This window comes from Lathamus discolor, chromosome 5 (assembly GCF_037157495.1).
Source record: "Lathamus discolor isolate bLatDis1 chromosome 5, bLatDis1.hap1, whole genome shotgun sequence".
In the NCBI taxonomy this organism is placed as follows: Eukaryota; Metazoa; Chordata; class Aves; order Psittaciformes; family Psittacidae; genus Lathamus; species Lathamus discolor.
In genome coordinates, this window is record NC_088888.1 from 109,510,396 (window position 1) to 109,531,304 (window position 20,909).

The 20,909-nt window shown below is 44.1% G+C and overlaps 1 protein-coding gene across 1 annotated transcript; it reads right to left on the reverse strand.

Moving 5' to 3' along the window:
• Positions 1–1,321: 1,321 nt before the first annotated feature.
• LOC136015966 (serine protease 55-like) lies at positions 1,322–19,976 on the reverse strand. Its single transcript, XM_065682616.1, has 5 exons — positions 19,862–19,976; positions 17,703–17,892; positions 16,468–16,715; positions 14,084–14,229; positions 1,322–2,804 (listed from the first exon to the last, which is right to left on the reverse strand). Exons 1-5 carry the CDS (start codon positions 19,974–19,976, stop codon positions 2,502–2,504), a joined length of 1,002 nt encoding a protein of 333 aa, XP_065538688.1. The 3' UTR covers positions 1,322–2,501.
• Between the last annotated feature and the right edge of the window lie 933 nt (positions 19,977–20,909).

Genomic DNA, 20,909 nt, shown 5'->3' on the forward strand with positions numbered 1-20,909 from the left:
AAGCATAAAAGCTGAAGTTGTTCCGTTTGGAAACTGTTTACTTAGATGACCTAAACCCACAAATATGGAATACAATAACGTAAGAAACATAGTACACCAAGGTGGCAAAGCTTAAGAAACTAATGGGTCATATTTAAATGTTAATGAAAAGCCAATGTCTTGCATTCTGATTCTTATCAAATCCATAATCCAAAGTGATGTGCTCTCTCAAAACACAAATACCTTTGACAGAAAATACAGCACCAACAGCAGACCTACTTAAAGCATAGAAATATTGAACAAACATTTTATTTCTTGCCGTAGTTATTCAACAGTGCATGTAGCAGCAAAGATGAATTCACTTTCATAAATTTTATGATGTTTTAAATAAGGAGGAAAAAAGTCCTCTTTCCTGTCTATTACTTTACAGCTACATAGCTGATCTTAATTTCCATAACTGAAGCTTCCATATAGCAAAATGAACCACTTTCATTATAGAATTATAGGAAAGAATCACAGAATGATTTGCGTTGGAGGGGACCTTAAAGCTCATCTAGTTCCAACACTCTGCCACAGATTTGGACATCTTCCACTAGGTCAGGTTCCTCCAAGCCCTGTCCAACCTGGCCTTGAGCACTGACAGGGATAATGCACCTCAATTATCTCAGTTTACTGTATGGAAACTGAGGAATGAAGCACAAACTTTCTTTCCCTAAAGCCACTGAGTAAATGAGCAGCAGGATGAATCAAAACTCATAGCAGTGGTGCCTTGCTATACCCGCTAAGTAGCTTCACCTTCATTTAACATAGACAATTATCAGTTTGCAAATGCTACTGATGGAAAATATCTTCTGAGTATTTCCCTGTAAGCGCAGGCTTTTTCCATGCCATGTCCTGTAGATGAAAGTGCTTTATGCAATCCCTACATTAAAATAATTCAAGCAGGAGGACATCTCATTTCCTTTGGGGGAAACAATTCTGTAGCTGAATAGACTGCAGCATTAGGAAATATTTCCTGATGTCCAGCCCCTGACACAGCTTCTAGAATCTGTTGATATATTATTAATAGAAAGGAAAATAAATATAGGTATTAATGCCAGCAGACACTGTCTACTACTAATAGCTGCTAAAGTAATATATTCCCCTTGTTTTTAGCTTTTATTAGTCTTTTTGCAAAGGGTTACAAGACCCTTATGCATCCATTAGCCAGTCAGCCATGTGAAATTAATGTGGAGCAATTTTCATAAGCATTACTCTGAACTAATAATAATTAAGCATCATTTTCTGCTCAGATAACACAGAAAATAAAGTCTGACTTTTATGCCTAGATGGGCTTGCATTAGCTTTGGGTAGATGAATTAATTCTCATTTACAAGGCTTCTCCACCAGTAGCCAGAAAATATCAAGGTAATTAAAACTAATTTGTGAGGTTCTGTCCCGTTGCACATTCACTGAGTTTTATCATTGATGCAAATTACAGGTGCTTTTATGCTGCTTCAAAGGTGGGACACGAAGAAGACCTTCTTGTTTGCCTCCTTTGCCACCGCTTCCAAGAAAAGCAAATGCCTTGTGAAGACCAGAACACATTTTGCAATGCACTTTGCTGCTGGAGAAGCAATGAAGAACCATGCACTGAATGAAGGACCAGCTCAGCTCCAGCACAGGCTGGATGTGGGCCTCTTAGCAACCATGTAAAAGGCTTCTAACAGAATAATAATAAAAAAAAAAAAAAGTATTTCTTTTAGATTTACCGTTTACTTGCAAGGGATTAATTTTGGCTAATTACAAAGCCAAGAGGTTTCTGTAGATGGTATTTTATGGATAGCTCACAAACAGTTCTCTTCAGTCAACTAAATTTTTCTCTGTTGCCTTGAACAACCAAAACCCAGCATTTGCAATCCCAGTAAATAAGACTGATTAGTTCTATGATGCTACACCTTCCAACACTGGCCACTTAAGGAGACACTGGATTTGACATGTAGTCAAGTCCCAGCAGCTTGACGTACCACCTAAGAAGCTACTGTGGTCTCTGAAGATGCTCTTAGCTTGGGCTAGTTGCAAGATAGAAGATACACTAGTTCCAATAATAATTTGCATTAAGATACATTAACCCGGAGCTATACTACCAACAGCTAATACGCAACTGTGTTACCTAAGACCCTTCTTGGGGTTTCAGCTTTCCAACAGGAGCAGTTCCTTCAGGTGCCACAATTTGACTTTTCATCTCAGCTCAGCAAAAAACTGGTCTTGGTATGACCCACCAGTGTGAAAATATGTGTTTTTCAGAGGATTATGGCTTCTCTTGTTTGAGTCTTGATCTTTCATTTCATTTCAATGGCCTCTGCCTTGCTCTTCTGCCTCATAGTTAACATCTCATTTTGGTATCTGTATGCTCACAAGTGGGATGGAGTGGTGTCTGTATCCTCATGAGTGGGATGGAGTTAACCTGAGACACGATTATATGTGCGAAAGAATGATAAGACATGAGTTCTGACTTTAATTATGTTTTGAAAAAATCTTCTCTAGAATAATCTAGTTCCTATTAAACAGGTAAATAAAAGGAGACAATATTCAAGTAATAACAGCTGTGGCTCAGCCTTGGAGGAAAGCAGCTGACTATTAGCATAGTTATCCACACCTTCAGTGAAGAAAGGTTTCCCCCTTATGGCTGTTTCAGTCTCTATCCAGTGACGGTAGCTGTAAACAGACAATAAGACCTCATGGGCTGGCTTGTCTGCACGATCTTGTTTCCAGCTGACGATGCCAACCTGAAACCACTTCATGGTGTTCCAGTAGCTGCAAACCAGAGGTCCCCCGCTGTCCACCTATGGCATAAGGAGGATGTTAGAGCAAGGTTAAACCTCACATCTCTCATAGCAGCTGAATCCCACAGGCCGATGGGAAAACTGAACTCTGTCCTAGGTTCATGAGGATTTTGGGGGACAAGGAAATTTTGGACTCAGAATTTTACAGCTCAGACCTGATGTCCCTGCAGAACAAACAGATACAGAAGGTAAGAGCAGATCAGTCAGAAGCTCTGGCTCAGTGCAGTGCCCTGTCCTTCTCAGATTCTTCCACATGCCCCTGTGGCTCCAGAATGATACCTGAATCCTGTCACCAAGAGACAACATCCAGGAATGAAAAGGGAGATTGCTGTGACTGCTCATTCAGTCTCTGACTTCTCTGCAAAACCGGAGCATGTAGGTGATAGGTAGCTGCCACCATTAATTCTGTGGGCTAGCATCCAGAAATTGGACAAGAGATGAACACTAATCCTGACAAATCCTTCTGGCAACCACAGTAAATTTACTGAAAACTTGCCTGCTACTGCAAGGGCAACCATCACTCACCCAGTGTGTGTAAGCCTTCAAATGCATGCTGCAGCCAGAATGTCCTCCTCTTGGGTGCTGTAGCCTGAACACCAAGAGCACATCCAGTTGCCTATATGACCTCTGTATGCTGTCTCTGAACACAGCCCTAGGGAGTAGAGAAACTAGCACAAAAATCCACCCAGCGAAGTGCAGCCCTTTTCTTACAGTTATGTACTTCTTAAGTGCTGTGCAGACCCTGCTCTAAATAAGTTTCATTCCAAGGTGGGTTTGAATCTTTTTTCTCCCCCATCTCCACTACATGTGGCAAATAAATTCAATGCAAGCCTATTTCCTGAAACAGCCAGCTTTCCTCTTTCCTGGGAAATGTTATTCTTCCCTGTTTGCATACTACTTTGAGAAATGTCTTTGTCATTAATGTATGAACCCCCTTCCGCCAGCAGCTACACTGAGCTAACACACATTAATTAATGAGTAAGGAATTGGCTGTAGTCCCCTGCGCAACACATGCAGCACCTGCTAAAGTTTATGGCTGAACTCCTATTCACTTCACTAGATTGAGGGCCCAGGTCACTCATGTATATGAATATGGTTCGACATGCATGCAGGAGGCTAAAATTAAGAAAACTACAGAGCAAATGTTGCTTTAGCATTCGAAGTATCATAGAATCACAGGATCATTTAGGTTGGAAAAGACCTTTAGGATCACAAAGTCCAACTGTAAATTCAATGCTCTTTACACTGAAGTGGTGCTACTGTAGCTACATGTCTACATCTCAACCAGTGGTGCTGGACCCCCTTCAGATTCAGGATCTGAAGACATTTCCCAACCCTGTTTCAACCAAGAATTTTCATGAATTCTACAGGTGAACTTGCAGCAACCTCGGATCCATGGGATATCAGTGTCATTGGTGATGGCATCCTGCTTGAATAAATGAACATCTCCTAGGCTGTACACACAATTAAATTACTGGGAATTTTACTGCTAATCCCCTCAGGACAGGAACAGGCCAAACGGATTATCCTGGTAGCAAAAGGAAGGCGCTTCAAGCCTCCTACACTAAGATAATAAATGAAGTCAAGAGAGTGGGAGCCGTTCGCAAGGCAGTGACGCAGCAACGGCTGACAATCCCTCATTGGTGATATGTTGGGATGCGTCATGCCAGCTTTTCGTATGTAGGAGACTTTTAGCACTGGTAGAGCCCACACACACCATCAGGGAAGCTTGGTTTCAGTGTCCAATTTGGAGGCTGTTCACACTTGCAAACGATATTTCTCCCAGGGCGCTTAAGTACCAGTTAATCCCTGATACCTTGTGACTATCCCTGGGGGGAAAAGTCTTATCTTATTTCATAACTGAAAAAAACACAGCGGAAAAGTGATGAGATTTGCATGAGGCAACAGCAGAGCCAGGAATCCCTATTTAAACCATACATCATGCAGTTTTCCTTTCAAATCAGATCTGCTTTTCCCTGTTTGCCTCTCTACTCATGTTCATTTTGTTCTCTGCCTGGTCAGTGGGGAAAGGGATAGCTGTCTGCAGGGCTTGGGGGAATGTCCACTGTGCAAAGAGATTTAAAACCTAGCAGAGTTAGACAGCACTGTGAAAACCCAGGCGGCAGCTGCAAATCCATTTCTCTAACCCACAAACCCTGAGATGCAAATCCTGCTTCAGATCCCTTTCCACGTGGGCTGAGCTGGTCTGCTTCAATGGGTGCAACTTCTAGCATGATGTTTCTCTTCAGGTATTTAACTGGATGATTTTATCACAAAGTGGGCTAAATCATCCTTTCCATGTGATAATCTCACTCAGAATTATAGCAGGAGCCCAGATGAATCAGTAGCCTGGGTTTTACAGGCCTAAAGATAGAGAAAATAAACTCAGTACTTGGACATTTCTCAATATCCCTGTATCCAGCTTAAGCTCTCAGTAATCTCGGCCCAAGGTTTTTCCATCCTTGCGTAGGAGAGGTTGTGGGAGGAGCAAGTTCTGAGTGCTGGTACGATTATCTAAATTCTGTGATGTTTCCAGCAGCATTAATTTAATGAATGCCCAGATTAACAACTGAAGATTGAGAATTTATGCTGCTTTCAGCCTCCTGCATCCTGGTGGTGAAATACTTCTTGTCAACAGCACACAACTGGATACCTGCCTCTGATCTTCAGTCTCAGTGCCAAGTTACTGGACAGAAAAAAAAGTCCTAAAACTAGCGTCTTTGCTTCTGTTCCACAGTTCTTGTCAACTAGAAAATGACTGAAAAGCAACCACGTCAAATCAGATCTGGTGCTGAACTCATGCCTTCCACAGCTGCATGTTAATCCTCCCATTAGGAGAGGTGAGAGCAATGATATATTCACTGGTAAATAGTTCTGGGTTATATAAAAACTGCCACCAACTAACAATGTGCTTAAGCGCTTTGCTCACTGAAGCTGATAAAAAGTTCCATCCTTTTCAATGTGGCCAAAACCTTTTTGTGAACATCAGGTGCATTTCTGCTGAATTTAGTGGGCTTTGAATCAAGAGCATAATCTCCTTCCTTTTTGTATTTGTATCCATGTCTGCAACATGGGTAATTGATCAGAACAAACACATTCAGCCACATAAATCTTCTTAGGTGGGAGAAGCTCTGAGGAACGGAGAACTACCCATCTGATACTCATTACGTGGATACACAACCCTTGCACTCATTGTTGGTTTCATTTTCATGTTGGTACGCTCTGTGTAAATTGGAGAGAATCAGCATGTGAATGACACTTGCCATTAGAGTTGCCCTGGCTGCAGGAAGTAAAGACTTTTGCAAACATGATTTCTTTAGTTATTTCACTATGAACAAGCTATCTTTAGAGAAAGGCAGGAGGAAAGAGGCTACGGCTATTTTTAGTGTGTAGGTATCAAAAGTGACTCAGGTAACACAGAGCACTTGGACCCCTTTCATAGGATCCCCTTGTGATCTCAGTGATCTGTCCCTCCATCCATTTGTTGGAAAATGACAAGACTGCCCAACTCCATCCACGCTGGTGTCAGCAGGGTCCATTAGTGGCACAGACTTACAGGCAGTTATGATGCATCTGGCCCAAACCCCATGTGGCCCAGACTCCTATCTCTGACAGTCATCTGTAGCAAGTGCTCAGGGAAGGAGAATGAGAAACTGGGCAAGTATTTACAGAGTTGTATTTACATCACAGTGGTTAATAGCCTTAGAGAGATCTTCATCCAGGAAGTTATCTAATTGCTTTTTGAATCCATTTATCCCTTAGGATAAATACCCACAACATCCTGGTCAGTGACTTCCATAGTTTAATTATCTGTTGGATGAAAATACACTTCCTTCTCTTTGTTTTAAAGCTGCTGGCTGGTATAACCATCTGACACTCCCTACCTCATATGTTTTTAACAGAAGGAACAAGAGGACAGCTTTTGACTGTCCTCTCCTTGCTGCTCATGACTTTAGAAATCTGTGTCATATCCACATCTGACATCAGTTTTACAAGCCTCTGAGTCCCGCTCTGTTATTCCCCTTTCCACCAGAAGCCATTCCATGTCCCTGTTCATCCTTCCTACTCTACTCTTCTCCTTTTCTAAAACTACTTCTCCTTTCTCTGATGGGGTGGATGGGAATCACAGCACATAAGACACAGGCTTCCAAGATTAGTGCCCTAGCATAACATGCATTTGCTTTCCTAGTAATTCATAATGCCCTCATTGCCTTTTTGACCTCCAGAGAGCCTCATGCTGATGTTTTTGAAGGACTAACCACAGTTGCTCCAAGATCTTACAAGGTAATATTTAAATTAGAGCCTGTCATTGCATGTGTACTGCTGGAGTTGCTTCTCCTTATATTCATTACCTTTCCTTTATCACCAGTGAACTGCATCTGCCGTTTTAAACTCCAGTCACTCTGAATGATGAGATCCTGCTGCACCTCTGCACAGTCAGTTTTATTTGTGAGCACCACGAAAAATGAAGTGGCTTTGGCTGACTTGGTCATCTCAGCATTCACCCTCCTTGAACATCACAATTCCTTGCATGGATGCCAACACAACTCCATCTGTAAGCTCCTTCTCTTGTCAAGTCCTTCCTCTGTGTTGCCTCCCTTTCAAACCAAAGCATTTCTACTTCATGACAGTTGACTTTCTCCATGAGCCTTTGGTGAGAAGCCTCGCTAAAAGAGTTTTGGAAGTCTCAGCTCATTACTCTGATCAGCTGGATCACCCTCTGCTACATGCTTGTCGACTCCTTCAAAGAATTTAAATCTGCCTGTGAGTCATGACTTTCCCTTAAAGCTGTGTTGACTCACTGAATGAGAAGTGGCCCCTCTGAGTCATCACACCCATTCCCCCACTCTTAGGGCAAGCACACAGTGGATTTTTGTGTTCAGCTCCATTCAGAGATGTTCTGCTCCCCACAGCTTCACCCACCAGGCGCACAAAGTAATGCTGGACCCTCTTGCTGCAAAACGAACAGCTTCAGTCTGAGGGAGCAAAAAACATCCAGAAGAAGAAAGCAGAAGAGACTGGGATATCATCAACATTCCAGATCTTTGTAACAGGAAGGAATGATTTCGACAGATTACAGAATTAAGCCACAACAGCTTGAATGTGTTCACTTGTCTGCCCATATCATAAAATGATAAAATGATGAAAGCCTTACAAACCCATGGGACACAGCAAAAGTGCTCTGATTCTTATGAGCGGCACATCAAAGCACCCTTCAGAAGCAAATTTAAGAGACTGCAAATGCAGAAACATTTCTACTGCTTTGCTCTGGGTCTTCCCAAGATACTTTCCTACTTAAAGCAATTCACCCATTCAGGGAAAAAAAACCCAACAAGCCCACCTCATCATGTTAGCAATAATTCAGTGATGGAGAATCCACTGGAAGGGTGGAGAGTGGCTCACTCTCTTCAGCATTAAGGTAAGGTATGAACATGAAGTAATTTTGCATCACTGCTAATAACTTTGAACTGAAATGCAGTTAGCTTCGACTTCTGGTTCCCAGGAGACCTTTGTCTGATAGACAAACCTCAGACCTCACACAGGTATTTTGCATCCCTGCAGACTATAATCAGACCTCCATCTAGCCACCTCTGTCAGGCATTTTGAAGAGCCTGAGGGATTGACCATGCTTCCTTGCTTTCTGACCTTTTCTTTGTATCTGTGATAATTTACCTATATGGACCCAATTTTCATTTGCAGACTTTTTCTTGAAACAAAAGTCCTATTTAACAAGTCTTTCTTTACAGTTTTAAAGCCATGTTAGCACCAGTAAAAGGATGCAAGAGCTTTTGTTAGTTCTGCACTGGTGTAGCCCTCTTATGCACAGATAAAGTGAGGGTGCAAGAGGTGAGTTCAGCTCCAGGCTGATCACCTCTTCTTGGTGCTTCCAGATCAAGTGTCAAGCCCCCACTGCAGACACGTTATTGGCACGGGGGCATAGTTTGAGATAGGCAGTGGGATGCCAGGGGTATATCCTGGATATCTAAAATCACACTGGAGATTTTGATGTAGGCACTGTCCTGCCTTGAAGTCTTGTTTTTCTCTGTGGTCTTAACACCTTGGTCTTGCTTTTAGTTAACAGAGTAACAAGCACTTGTACAGGGATTTATCTAATTTTAAAATAAATAGTTGAAACAGTCTCAATGACTTTGGGGGGGGGGGTGGTTCTCCCTATTGATGAGAAGAGTTTTGGTAGATGCACATGGCTATAGAAATTATCTATATGTATGTGGCCTGATAAATCCCACCCAGGGTTGTACAGCAACTACTGCTGTTGCTATAGCTATGTAGGGCGAGAGCCCTGATTATCCCAGGTGCTGTAAAGGGCATTTGCCCTTTCCAAACTGCTGACAGTATATGTAGGCAGGACATACTTTAGGTCAAGGAAAGAGGTCCTTTCCTGCCCTTTTATGGAACTAAAGAAATCAAAACCCGTTGCTGTAGTTGCATCCTAGTGTCAATTTAGACATCAATCAGACATGGCAAGGATCACCTCCTGGTACAGTCGGTGGAAGGGGATAGATACCTGGGGTACCGTGTAGGACATGGTGAAGCAGAGCTGGAACCATCCCACTGCTTGTTTGTGGCTACACAATGATTCCTTTCCCTGAAAGTCAGGCTAGGGACTGGTTCCCCCTTCATCTGCTGCTGACCTGAACTGAATGTGAACTGTGACTTCCAGCTGAACACACTCTGTCCTAATCACCACATCACAGAGCTACCCTTAGAGACCCCCTTTGCAGAGAATCTCTAAAATATAATTGGACTGTTTACTGAATTTTGTCTGGATAGGCAAGACACTGAAGGAGGCATTTGCTTTCAATCTCTTATACTCTAATTATTGTTCCAGTTACCATTGCATCAGAGCCTAACAAAAGATGCTTGAGAAAGCAAGGAATTAGACATCAATTGTGGTTCATGGGGTCATGGAAGAAATGTAGCAGGCAAAAAATAATGCGTAGGCCATCTCTAGTGTCTCTTCTTTAGCACTTGTACTCCATGAACATCCATTAATGCTAATGTTTATGACTAAACAGAACTATAAGTCAATTACAGATCCTGTTAGTGTTAATTCACAGTCAATCTATGTATTTGTCTGCAGAACTGCAAGGGAGTTGGTATGCCATAGATTTTTCTTTTTAAGTGAATGGATTTTTTTTTCTTTTAAGTACAAATACTTGGAAGCTCTGCTATTCAATCTCCTTGAGTTAATGTAGGAATATCATCAGTGATCCACAAATTAGTCTTGTCTGGTACTAGTATGATGGCAGCTAGTAAACTGTCCTGTTGCCATTAAGGCAGTGGCCAGTAGGATGAACCTTCTACATGATGCCTGGGTGAAGATATCTGTGTGGTTTTAGTTACTCATATAAAACAGCTTGTTGCAAATCCAGTATATGAATTACATACAGTGCAAAGATGTTGGATGGTAATCCTTTGGATCCAGATGAGGATCATGTGGACTTACAACCTTGGGTCTAGATGTAACTTGCCCATCTTAGCCTGGCTCTGGATATGAACAAATGTATCCCAATTCTCAGCAAAGCTCAGGTAAGGTTAACATAAGGCTTTTACCTACTTCATGTCCAGACAGATCATGCACCTATGCAGTGCATGGTTTCCAGGTTTCCTATGACCACATCTACAATAGCAAGCTTGGTATCTCCAGGGCTTGTTCCCTGATCAGGTGTCTCTGCTTTGCCCACACTGCTATTCCTTCCTGGCCTCTGAAGTGATCCAAAGTGATCCAAAGTGATTATTGTGGGTGCCTCTTGACCTACGAAAAAGCTGGGGCTGTGTCAGGCAATAGGATGAGAGGCAATGGTCCTAAATTAAAACTCAGGAAGTTCCACCTGAACATAAGGAAGAACTTCTTTACTGTGAGGGTGGCTGAGCATTGAAATAGGGTGCCCAGAGAGGTTGTGAAGTCTCTTTCCTTGGAGATATTGAAGAACCATCTGGACACAGTCCTGAGTAATGTGCTCTAGGTGAACTTGCTTGAGAAGGGGTTTGGACTAGATGACCTCCAGTGGTCCCTTCCAAACTTAACCATTCTGTTATTCTGTGATTCTGTGTCTGGAAGTCATCCAGGAGACACCTTGTTAGCACAGACCAAAACCATGCCCAAAACATCTTGACAGTGCTGACTTTGTAACAGATTTACGTATTCCAAAATCTGGCCTCATTCTCCTTTGACATGAACCCCATAATCTTTACAGACAAGCATAGCTCAATAGATTGTACTGCCTACAGCGTGCCTTGCTATCTGCCCAGGGCAGATGAATTGGTTTCCAATAGTCTATGCTGCAAAACAAGCAACAGGTTCAGCCCTGACCTCCTAGTTCATGACCAGGTAGCCTACTATGGACAAGCCACAGGATTTCTGAACAAGCCTAGAAAGGACACAGTGTGCACTACTTGATTTCAGTCAGTACTTCCCAGAAAACTGTCCATCAGGAACATGTTTCCCCTCCAGCAAATTAGTGAATTCTGGTGAAGTCACCTATTTCTTCCTTGAAGAGTTCTACTTCTAGCCTGGGGTGTGATTTTGTCTTGCTCTTGTTATCTCAGGTTGCAAGATGTTTCTGCCTTGTCAAGCTTCTACTGAACGTGGGCACTAGCTGGGTTATGAGCATTATCACACATGCAATCATTGTGTACTTCCACTGCTTGGAAGGCTCACATTTCTAGTTCATTTCTCAGACAATTCTAACATTATTGTAGATCAAAATAGTACCCTCATCAGCCTTCTGAATACAGGCAATTCATTTTGCTGGGTACAAGAGCTCTTGCTGTTTCACTGGCATAATTCAGCCACAGAACTTCAGGCTGGGCTGGGAAGTGCATTCTTTAATCATGTTAATGTTATCTTGTGGCAATTTTCTTTTTAAAATTTTTGATTGAATTTAATGGAGGTGAAAGTTGCTAGATGAATGGTTTCAGAGACAGATGCTTTCTGGCTAATCAAAAATGATTCTGCAGGGGAAACTTCCCCTCTGCTGCCCAGCTACAAGGTCAGCTTGCAATGGCTTTGCAGTCCACAGTCCATGTACCTGCTGTCTTTGCCTAAAGGGCAGAGGATCTCTCTCTCTCCTGGGTGTTGTTTTAGTTCCCTCAGGAAATGATTACTACAGGACAATGCTGTGTGCGTCTGCCCATCTATCCCCCTGAGAACCCATGCAGATGTGTAAGAAAACCCCTTGCCTAGTGGACAATGGAGACCTTAGTCCTGAAGCAGAGGCTGCAGGGCAGCCCAGTCCTTACCACTGAAGGCTAGATGCTATGAAAGGCATTTTTTGGCTTTCAGACTGTCTGACGTCAGAACAGCAATCCCTCAGGTGGAATATGTTTTGAGGGCACAAGTTCTAAGTAAGGTTTTCCCACATGAGTGTTTATGTCAGCTCTCTCCCCTTAGTATTCCCTGATGTCAAGCTCTGCTCAAACTCTATCAATTTCACTTGAAAAGTCCATCATCCCATATCATTAACTCATTGTAATAAGCTGTGACTAATTCTGGCACCCACAGGCCAACCTGCCATGTTAGCAAAAGATATTTGGATAAAAGGACCTCCCCTGAGAAAGGTTTCTAATATTCAAACTAAACACTCCTGGATTAAATTTTCCTCCCAACTCTTTCACTTTGACCATTCTGGAAAAACTTTCCTGTCTCCTTTCAGTATTAATCTGGTGACAGAGCATTGCCTGGCCCAGGGCTGAGGGAACATCAGTCCATGCTGTGCTATGCCCTCTCGGCAGGGATGTGAGACCTCTCCTCCCATCACTCCCACTGCTGCACAGCTTGGCCACAGCAGAGACTGGGTTTTTTAATTGCTATGAGATAACAGTCCAAAATCCTGCATCCAGGGCCATCCAAAGCTGTCTCTCATCCAAGGGGATTTGTTGGAAACCACTCTTTTCCCTTGTTCTTCTTCCAGCTCACAGTTTCCCTTGCAGAACTCATGCTTTGAAATGCAGAACTCATGTCTCTCTTGCTGCAGGGAGGGAGACCATGAGGAAAGGCTCAACAAGGTGATTTGTTTCCAGCACCACCACTGCTTTCTGACCCCAAGAATCCTGCACCCCCACTGTCCAGGTCATAGAATCAGAGAATCATAAAATCATAGAACCATAGAACCAGCTAGGTTGGAAAAGACCTTTAATATCATGAAATCCAACCCCAGGACTGCCAGGTCCACCACTAAACCATAGACTCACTGAGGGCCTCATCTACACAGTTTTTAACACTTCCCTGGGCAGCCTGTTCAACGCCTCTCTTCCAATACTGTCCCTGTGAAGAAAGCTTTCCTAATACCCGATCAAAACCTTTCCTGACACAGCTTGAGGCCATTACCTCTTGTCCTATTGCTTGTTACTCAGGAGAAGAGACCAACCCCCACTTCACTACAACCTCCTTTTAGGCAGCTGTAGAGACCTTCCCCCTGAACTTTCTCTTTTCCAGACTAAACACCCACAGTTCCCTCAGCTGTTACTCATAGGACTTGTGCTCCAGAGCCTTCATCAGCTTCTTTGCCCTTCTCTGGACCTGCTCCAGCACCTCAATGTCTCTCTTGTAGTGAGGGGCCCAGAAGTGAACACAGGATTCGAGGAGCAGCCTCAGCAGTGCCCAGTACAGGGGGATGATCACTACCCTGGTCCTACTGCCCACACTATTGCTGATACAGGCCAGGATGCTCTTGGCCTTCTTGGCTGCCTGGGCACAGGCTGGATCACGTTCAGCTCCATCAGTCAGCACCCCCAGGTCCTTTTTTGCAGAGCAGTTTTCCAGCCCCTCTTCCCCAAGCCTGGGGTTGTTGTGGCCCAAATGCAGGACCTGGCACTTTGCCTTGTTGAATCGCAAACTATTTGCCACAGCCCATTGATCCAGCCTGTCCAGATCCCTCTGCAAACCGTCCTGTCCTTCAGCAGATCAACACCCCCAGCTTGGTGTCATCTGCAAATTTACTGAGGGGGCACTCAATTCCCTCATCCAGATCATCAGTGAAGATGTTAAACAACAGGGGCCCTGGGGGACACCACTAGTGACTGACCGCCAGCTAGATGTGGTACCATTTGCCACCACTAATATTGTGGGTCAATATACCTTCGCAGGAAGTTCCTTGGCCCCTGGGCATCCTGCTCTGGCATCCTGCAGGGAAACTTTAGCAATCTCAGGAAGCCATGGGAAGGATCAGTGTTCATTCCTGAAGTGAAGGCTCTTCTCCTCCAGTGTCAGTGCCCTGCCTAGGCAGCATGCCCATCCGTATGCCTGTTTATTTTACCTGTGACTGCCAAGCACCTCTTCTTTTCTCCATCTCAGCACACAGCATGTTCTCCACTAGCTGTGGGATACTCTTCAAGCACTGCTGCCTGCTGATGAGCTTCATTGGTGCTTTCTGCATCATGTGGGATGTTGGCCTTGCAATCGCTAACAAGGTAGTGAAAAGAGAACAATTAACAAAACCTGCAGAGCTAGTAAGTGTGCAACCACTAGTAAGTGTGAAACCACAGCCAGACACTGGCCCTTGGGACTGCCCTCAGCTGAATTTGTAAAGCATCTCATGGCAAGAGGGTCTCAGGCCACAACTGTATGGCCTTGGGGTCATGGGGGCTTACAGGGTCTGTCCAAATGTTAGCAAAGATAAGTTTGTGCTCTTGACTTCACACCAGATTAGAAGGTGGGCAGGTAGGTAGAAAGGGGGGAGGTGTTAATGGGTAAAGCTGAAATCCTGGGGAGTGGAGGCTTGCTAAATGTGATTTAAAAAATCACTTATTTTTGTAGATGAACTCTGGGATGTGGTACAGCTAGAGGACCCCCAAAAGGATGGCTTATCCTGTGTATCTTGGTGATGACCTGAGATGAGCTGCACTGCTCACCTTGGGTTTCCCACTCATATTTCCAGAGAGCTCAGTTTGAGGGACTCTTCACGGAGTCCCGTGCAAGCCCTGTGGAGGTAAGTCCACTGAGCTTTACCCGCAACAGATGTTCTTGTTATCCCCGTGCTCTCCTAGATGGCTGTGCCTCACACAGGACACCAGCTGCACATTCCACAAAGCAGTTCTCAAGATGGTGGTATACAATGGAAATAATTGCTTTATTCTTCCCTCGAGATGGGAAAACAGAAATCACAGCAGGCACCACCAAGTGACAAAAAGATTGAAAATACGCAGGGCTACTTGGAAAAGCCACTCCTTTCACCCTCACTCCTCTTTAAAGTGAACCTGAACCTGAAGGGACAAATTGACTTTTGGAGGATGTTGCTGCTGGGGAGACCTAAAGAATTTCATCACCTTTGGGAAGGTGGAACTCAAAGGTAAGATCTAAGAGACAGAAATTTGTCAGGTCCCTTTCCCAGCTAAGATGGGGCCACTCCGTGGAATTGTGCTCACAGATTAAAGTGCTTTGAGGTAAGCATCTCCAAGGAGGCGGCTCTACTTGTTGAGGTCTGACTGCAGCTGAAGGGGAGTCAGGCTAGTGCTGCCTGAGGTGCCACCTACAAAAGGCTGGTAGAGACCAGAAATGACCAATTTTCCTCTGCTGAGGAACAACACCTCATACTTTTTGGTATGGCCCATATCACACCATCACACATCCCTCTCACCAAAACCAGCTTCTGCTGGCTTCTTATGAAACATCTCCAGAAGAGAAGGGGTGTGTGCCAGGGCTGAGCGCATTGACCTCACACTGGGTGCAATTTGGATAGCAGGAGCCACGTCAGCTGTGCCCACACAGCAGCATGAGACTGATATCTGGAGCCATGGCATGCATTTTGCAAAGAGCCTAGCTAAGGAGAAATCATGCCAAGCTGCAGAGTGACTCTGCAGCAGCCACCTGCTTTTCTGTTTCTAAGAGCCTGTTACCTTGGTGAAATGGGAAAGTTTCACAACTATAACATAGTGTTGTGCTATGTATTACAGTTATGTGAGGCAAATGAAGCCTAAGAAGGAAAATGCAGAGTTTCAGAGAGAAGGCAGTAACCCTTTTGAGCAAAATAGCAAGGATTAAATAGGACACTCACTTACTAAATCCTAAAAAGGACCGTCAAAGACTCAAGGCACCACCCTGCCCACTGTTTCCTGATTAATTCTTTCCAATAATGAAAACGCCCATTAGCCATCTAGTGACATTTGTTCAGGATAGACGTTTTGGGTCACAATAAGTGCTGGAGCTACTTTCATTAATGCTTAAACAATTAGCAACAGCAATCTGCTCTTCTGAATGAGTAAAGAGGAGGGGTGGCCAGTACCACTGAATCAATCTGGTTCAGGAAGGCACTAAACCAAAGATAACCCTACACCCACATTTCCCTTACTCCAGACCAGAGTATACCCAGCCTAACTTGCTGACCAGAGTTGAGATTGTCTTACTTTGAATGCCAAAATATGCATCCAAAGGAAGTTTGAGTTTCTGCAGAGCAAAGATGGCTCTAAGGTTTCAGCTTGAATATACATGCTCAGGGTACCAGGGACTTTGCTCTGGCGGTCAGTTCACGACTGGTTCTTGCACTGAACAGAGAACTGGTGGATGTGCAGAGGCTGTAAGGGTCTGGATGTGTTTACCAGGGAGGTAGAGAGTGGAAGTTAGTGTGGGTGACCCTTCCTGTGAGACAACATCTACTTTAAATGGATAAATGATTAGAAAATAGATCTTCTGACAGCATCTCACCTGCACTTGTGGTTCCCCACCCTGCAACCCAGCAGTGTTGCCACGTATTGATGTCATGCATGTAGGGCAAGCAGACAGGGATTTTCTCATTGCTGAACTCTATGGGAGAGCTGAGCAGGATCAGAGCAATGTCATTTTGCATGGTCATTCTGTCAAATTTTTCATGGACGATCAAGCTGTCTGGCTTATGTTCTTCCAGCGGGGCACTGAGGTCAGTTCCCCCCACTAAAACAGTGAGGTCTGGTGGCCTTACAAACAAAAAAGGAGCAATGTAGACACAAGCAAACATATGTTATAAAGGTTGGTGCCTCCTGAGCAGGGTAGGGTGCTGCTCAGCAAATTTCAGAGGCAGGTTAGCGATAAATATTGCAGAAATTTACCTTCATTTCTAGGCAAAGCTGATTTTGGGGGGAGAGAGGTGTAACCAAGTTATAAATAGCCCACTTCCTAATGAACAGATGGCTTGGGCTGAATCTTCTGGATCTCTGGTGCTGGTTGGCAGCTCCAGACTGAGCAGCATCTGCTCTCAGACCTGCCAAACTTTGGAAGGGGCTCACAGAGGGCTGGACTCTGCCCCTGAGCAGTGCATGGGGTTGATTTTCCAGAAGCTACTGCTTTAAAATCAGACTCTTCATAAAGTAAAGGTGTTTGCTATATGAAAGCAAGGGTAATTCGGGGGTTAGAATAAGCTGGAATGGAATACATCTCTTTTTATAAGGTACTGCAAGATGTGTTGACACACAGAATCATAGAGTCACAGAATGGTTTGGGTTGGAAGGGACCTTAAAGCTCATCCAGTTCCAACCCCTGCCACAGGCAGGGACACCTTCCACTAGACCAGGTTGCTCAAAGCCCCATCCAACGTGGCCTTGAGCACCACCAGGGATGGGGCAGCCACAGCTTCTCTGGGCAACCTAAGAACAGGTAATGCTTGGGGCCATCAGGGCAGCATCACAGGAATTTATACAAGGCTGCTCAGACCATCCTTTAAAATATTCCCCTTCTGCATCTCCTGGTTATCCAGATTCATGCACATTTCTGTTGTACCTCTACCTCTGATAAAAAATGATCCTGTTTTCCCCAAAGGAGGCAATTCCTGTTTTCAAGACTCTCTATCTGGCTCAGTCACATTTATCTTGCACTTAACCTCAAGGACATTCATATCTTACTCCAACAAGGAGGAATGTTATCAACCCACTCTGCCTGGGCTGTCCTCACTCCCCTTGAGTACTCACATCTCTTCTCCAAAGCAATGGGCTGCAGTCAAAATCCACAATGCGCTGATTATGGTGCCTCCACAGACATGTCTCCCATTGCTCTGGATGCTCACATGCCACGGGAACTCTCCTTCCATGGCGTATCTCCCGTTCGTGAACCTCTTGCCAGTCCCCTGAAAGGACTCGTAAGATGGTCGGAGGCCACATTCTGGGAACAAAATGAGACATATTGCTCACGTACAGCAGTGGCGCTGCCTGTGCTACAAAACTAGGGAACAGAACATCAGCTAAAGCATTGGTCTGCAATTGTCCATGCTACTTTATCCAAAGCCCTTGGCATCACTGTAGCCACCCCAAACCTGCGCTCTGCCAAGCAATGCCCAGGCATTTCGGGGCTAGCATGGCCACAGATGGTTTCCCATTGGCAGGCTGTATAATTTCTTGTTTAGGGAGTATGAGTGGAGAAGTTCAGGCTGTAGTATAAGTCATACGCGTATGCCACCAAAGACAAGGAATAAGCCCAGTCCTGTTTGATATAGCAATATGTGTATATGCTGTAGGGCTAACAGCAGTTCTGTTCTTGTCGTCATTTCTGAACATAAAAATTTGAGAAGAAAAACCTGCACTGACGCTGCTGATCAGAAAAGTCAAACAAAGGAGGGTAAAGAGCAGCATTGCAATCCCAGTCTTGGACCAACACTCTGACAACAGAGCAGTGATGCTTCTGCACCAGGGGACATCTTCCCCATTCCAAGTTCTCACCAGAGACAACACATGTCTTTGCTGGGGCAACCAGGATGTGACATCACACAATCAGTTTGTTTCTGTTGCCATCACCACTGGATGCTGCCCTTTCTCAGGCAGTGAGGGAAAGCTTAGTGATTTCCAAGAGGCTTGGGATTTAGTTTAGGTATGATAGGGATAGGGCAGCAGTGAAATTCCTGTCCGCAACCTGGACTGAATTTCACATGGTACTGCAGCAGCGGACTTCATGATTTGGATGCTTGTAGTAGTTTTTGAATCTTGAACCATGTTCTTCTTTCTGAAGACCTTAGATGCTGGTCCTGCATCAGCTTTCATCTTCTACTCTGAGAAGTGCTGAAGCCTATGTAAATCTGAATTAATTTTCTCTTTTTCATTTAGACCATGTCGATGTTCTCAGAAGAAAGGTACAGATCTATGGCAGGGTAAATTTCAAACAGTGACAAGTCAAAAGTGTAGTATCAAAGATGTTGCAGCAGCTACTCCCTTCTTCCCTGCGGGCAAGGATGGCTTACAAGACCAAATCCAGCTTAAAAAAACTAATCCATGAGGCTGAATCATTAGCATTTCAACTTTACTGATAGTATCACTGATAGGATTGCTGTACCTTCAGCAGCAACTCGAAGGGATCAAGGCCAAAACTCTACCCTACAGCAACTCCATGATTAATTCTGCGGTGGCATAATATTCTGGTGTGTCAAATTTCAGCAACAATGGGCCCATCTATGTGGATTTCTAAACCAACACACTATTTCCATGAAGACAAATGAAAAAATCCAAACCCTTAGCCAGGTTAAGACTTAAGCCTGACTGTATTAAGGACAGAATGGTGTTTTCTCCAAAGACTTCCCAGCTCATTTCAAAACAGTAACTATAGTGTGGAGTAGGATGGGAGGGAGGGGAAAGGACAGAAGGGAACCAAGAAACATATTATGATCACACAAATGATTCAAAATATGAAATGTTTTGCCTGTACGTTGGAACAAATCATGAGTTCTCCTCCTGAAGTCTGAATTATATAGAGGTTAAAAATGCATAGGGTCAAAGGAAGACTTTACTTTCCTCTCTTCTTTGCTTTCATGTCACCTTATGCCTAGGAAATGAGATGGAAGTGCTGGTTTCCTTGACAGCCCTAGAACACGTTAGTGTTACACGTTAGTGTCACAACAGGTTAAGGACAGGCAATCAGTTACTACAGCAACTGTAAATCCTGAGTGTGATGAAATCCCATTTTGGGGCATCTCCAGAAAGAGTCCAACATGGCAACTGCGCCATCAGTAGCTCCTCTCAAGCTTGCTCTAGGTATAGAACTACTAAAGGGACAGGTTTTCTCTGGCTTTTGAGACTGGAATGAGCTCAGCATTAGCTGAGGAGCAAGGGAGGATGGGGAGCTAATTTCTCTGGCACGGACTTACGGCTTGTGTTTGGATAGAGCAGGTAGGACTTCAGCAATGAATTTACATGCCTGGAGACTGACTGATGCATGTTTTCAATTGCTCCAAGCTTGGAACAAGAGCTGGTCTGCTGCATCATTGCAGGAGATGTTCAGGGAGGTATTTTGGGCCTTTCTGAGACTAAAACCTGAGCTGTTGAGCAGGAAACATCAAACCAAGATGCCAAGGAGCAGAGTGCCAAGGAGAGCTAACTGAAAAATAAAAGAGGATCTGTGTCTCTGGGTCCCACCTCTAGCCCTCAGAAATGGCTTTATGTGCTCTGCTGCCCAGAATTGACATACCAAGGCAGGCTTTTACAAGCTTTCCCTGAAGAAAGCACATCTGCAAGAGGACACACATGTACTTAGTGATGAAGACAGTCTCCAAAACAGGAAACACATGAGAAGCTCAAGCCCACACCTCTCACTGCTCTAAGAATAGCAAGCAACATGTTGGATGGGTAGGACAAACCCATCCACATCCTTCCTACTGAAGCTATTTGTCCTACGATACTCCATAGCATATATATCATAGAATCATAGAATGGTTTGGGTTGGAAGGGACCTTAAAGATCATCTAGATTCAAACCCCCTGCCATGGGATACATATAACCCACTGGATCCCATATCAATACAGATTAACTCCTGTATTCTCTACATCCTGTGGCTGTAGCTTTTAGTCTCCACTCTGGGAGCCCCATGAATAAGATGATAATTTATTTCTCCTCTTTCTGGCTGTCCTTCTATTTTGACTATCCACGCACTGGAGCAGAGACTGCCCGACATTATGTTTGCACAGCAATTGCTGTAATGAGCTCTGGTCTTGGTGGGGGCTCCACAAGCTATTGAAGTATAAATAATTAATCACAGGAATAATTATGTTACAGCGTGGCCAGTACCAATTCTACTCCTCTGAACTGTCATGCATGATAATACAGATTTAAAAGTCCTGGTGTTTGATTAGCAGTCTGCAGCCTTTTATAATATTTGATACTTTCATTTAGATCTACCCTGATATGTACTTAGAGCCA

Coding starts and splice junctions, on each gene's coding strand:
- LOC136015966 (XM_065682616.1), bottom strand. CDS start 19,976: ATGCAGCAGACCAGCTCTTGTTCCAAGCTTGGAGCAATTGAAAACATG. Junction 17,893..19,861: donor GCTCTATCCAAACACAAGCC/GTAAGTCCGTGC, acceptor TTTTGTTCCCAG/AATGTGGCCTCCGACCATCT. Junction 16,716..17,702: donor CATTGCTTTGGAGAAGAGAT/GTGAGTACTCAA, acceptor TTTGTTTGTAAG/GCCACCAGACCTCACTGTTT.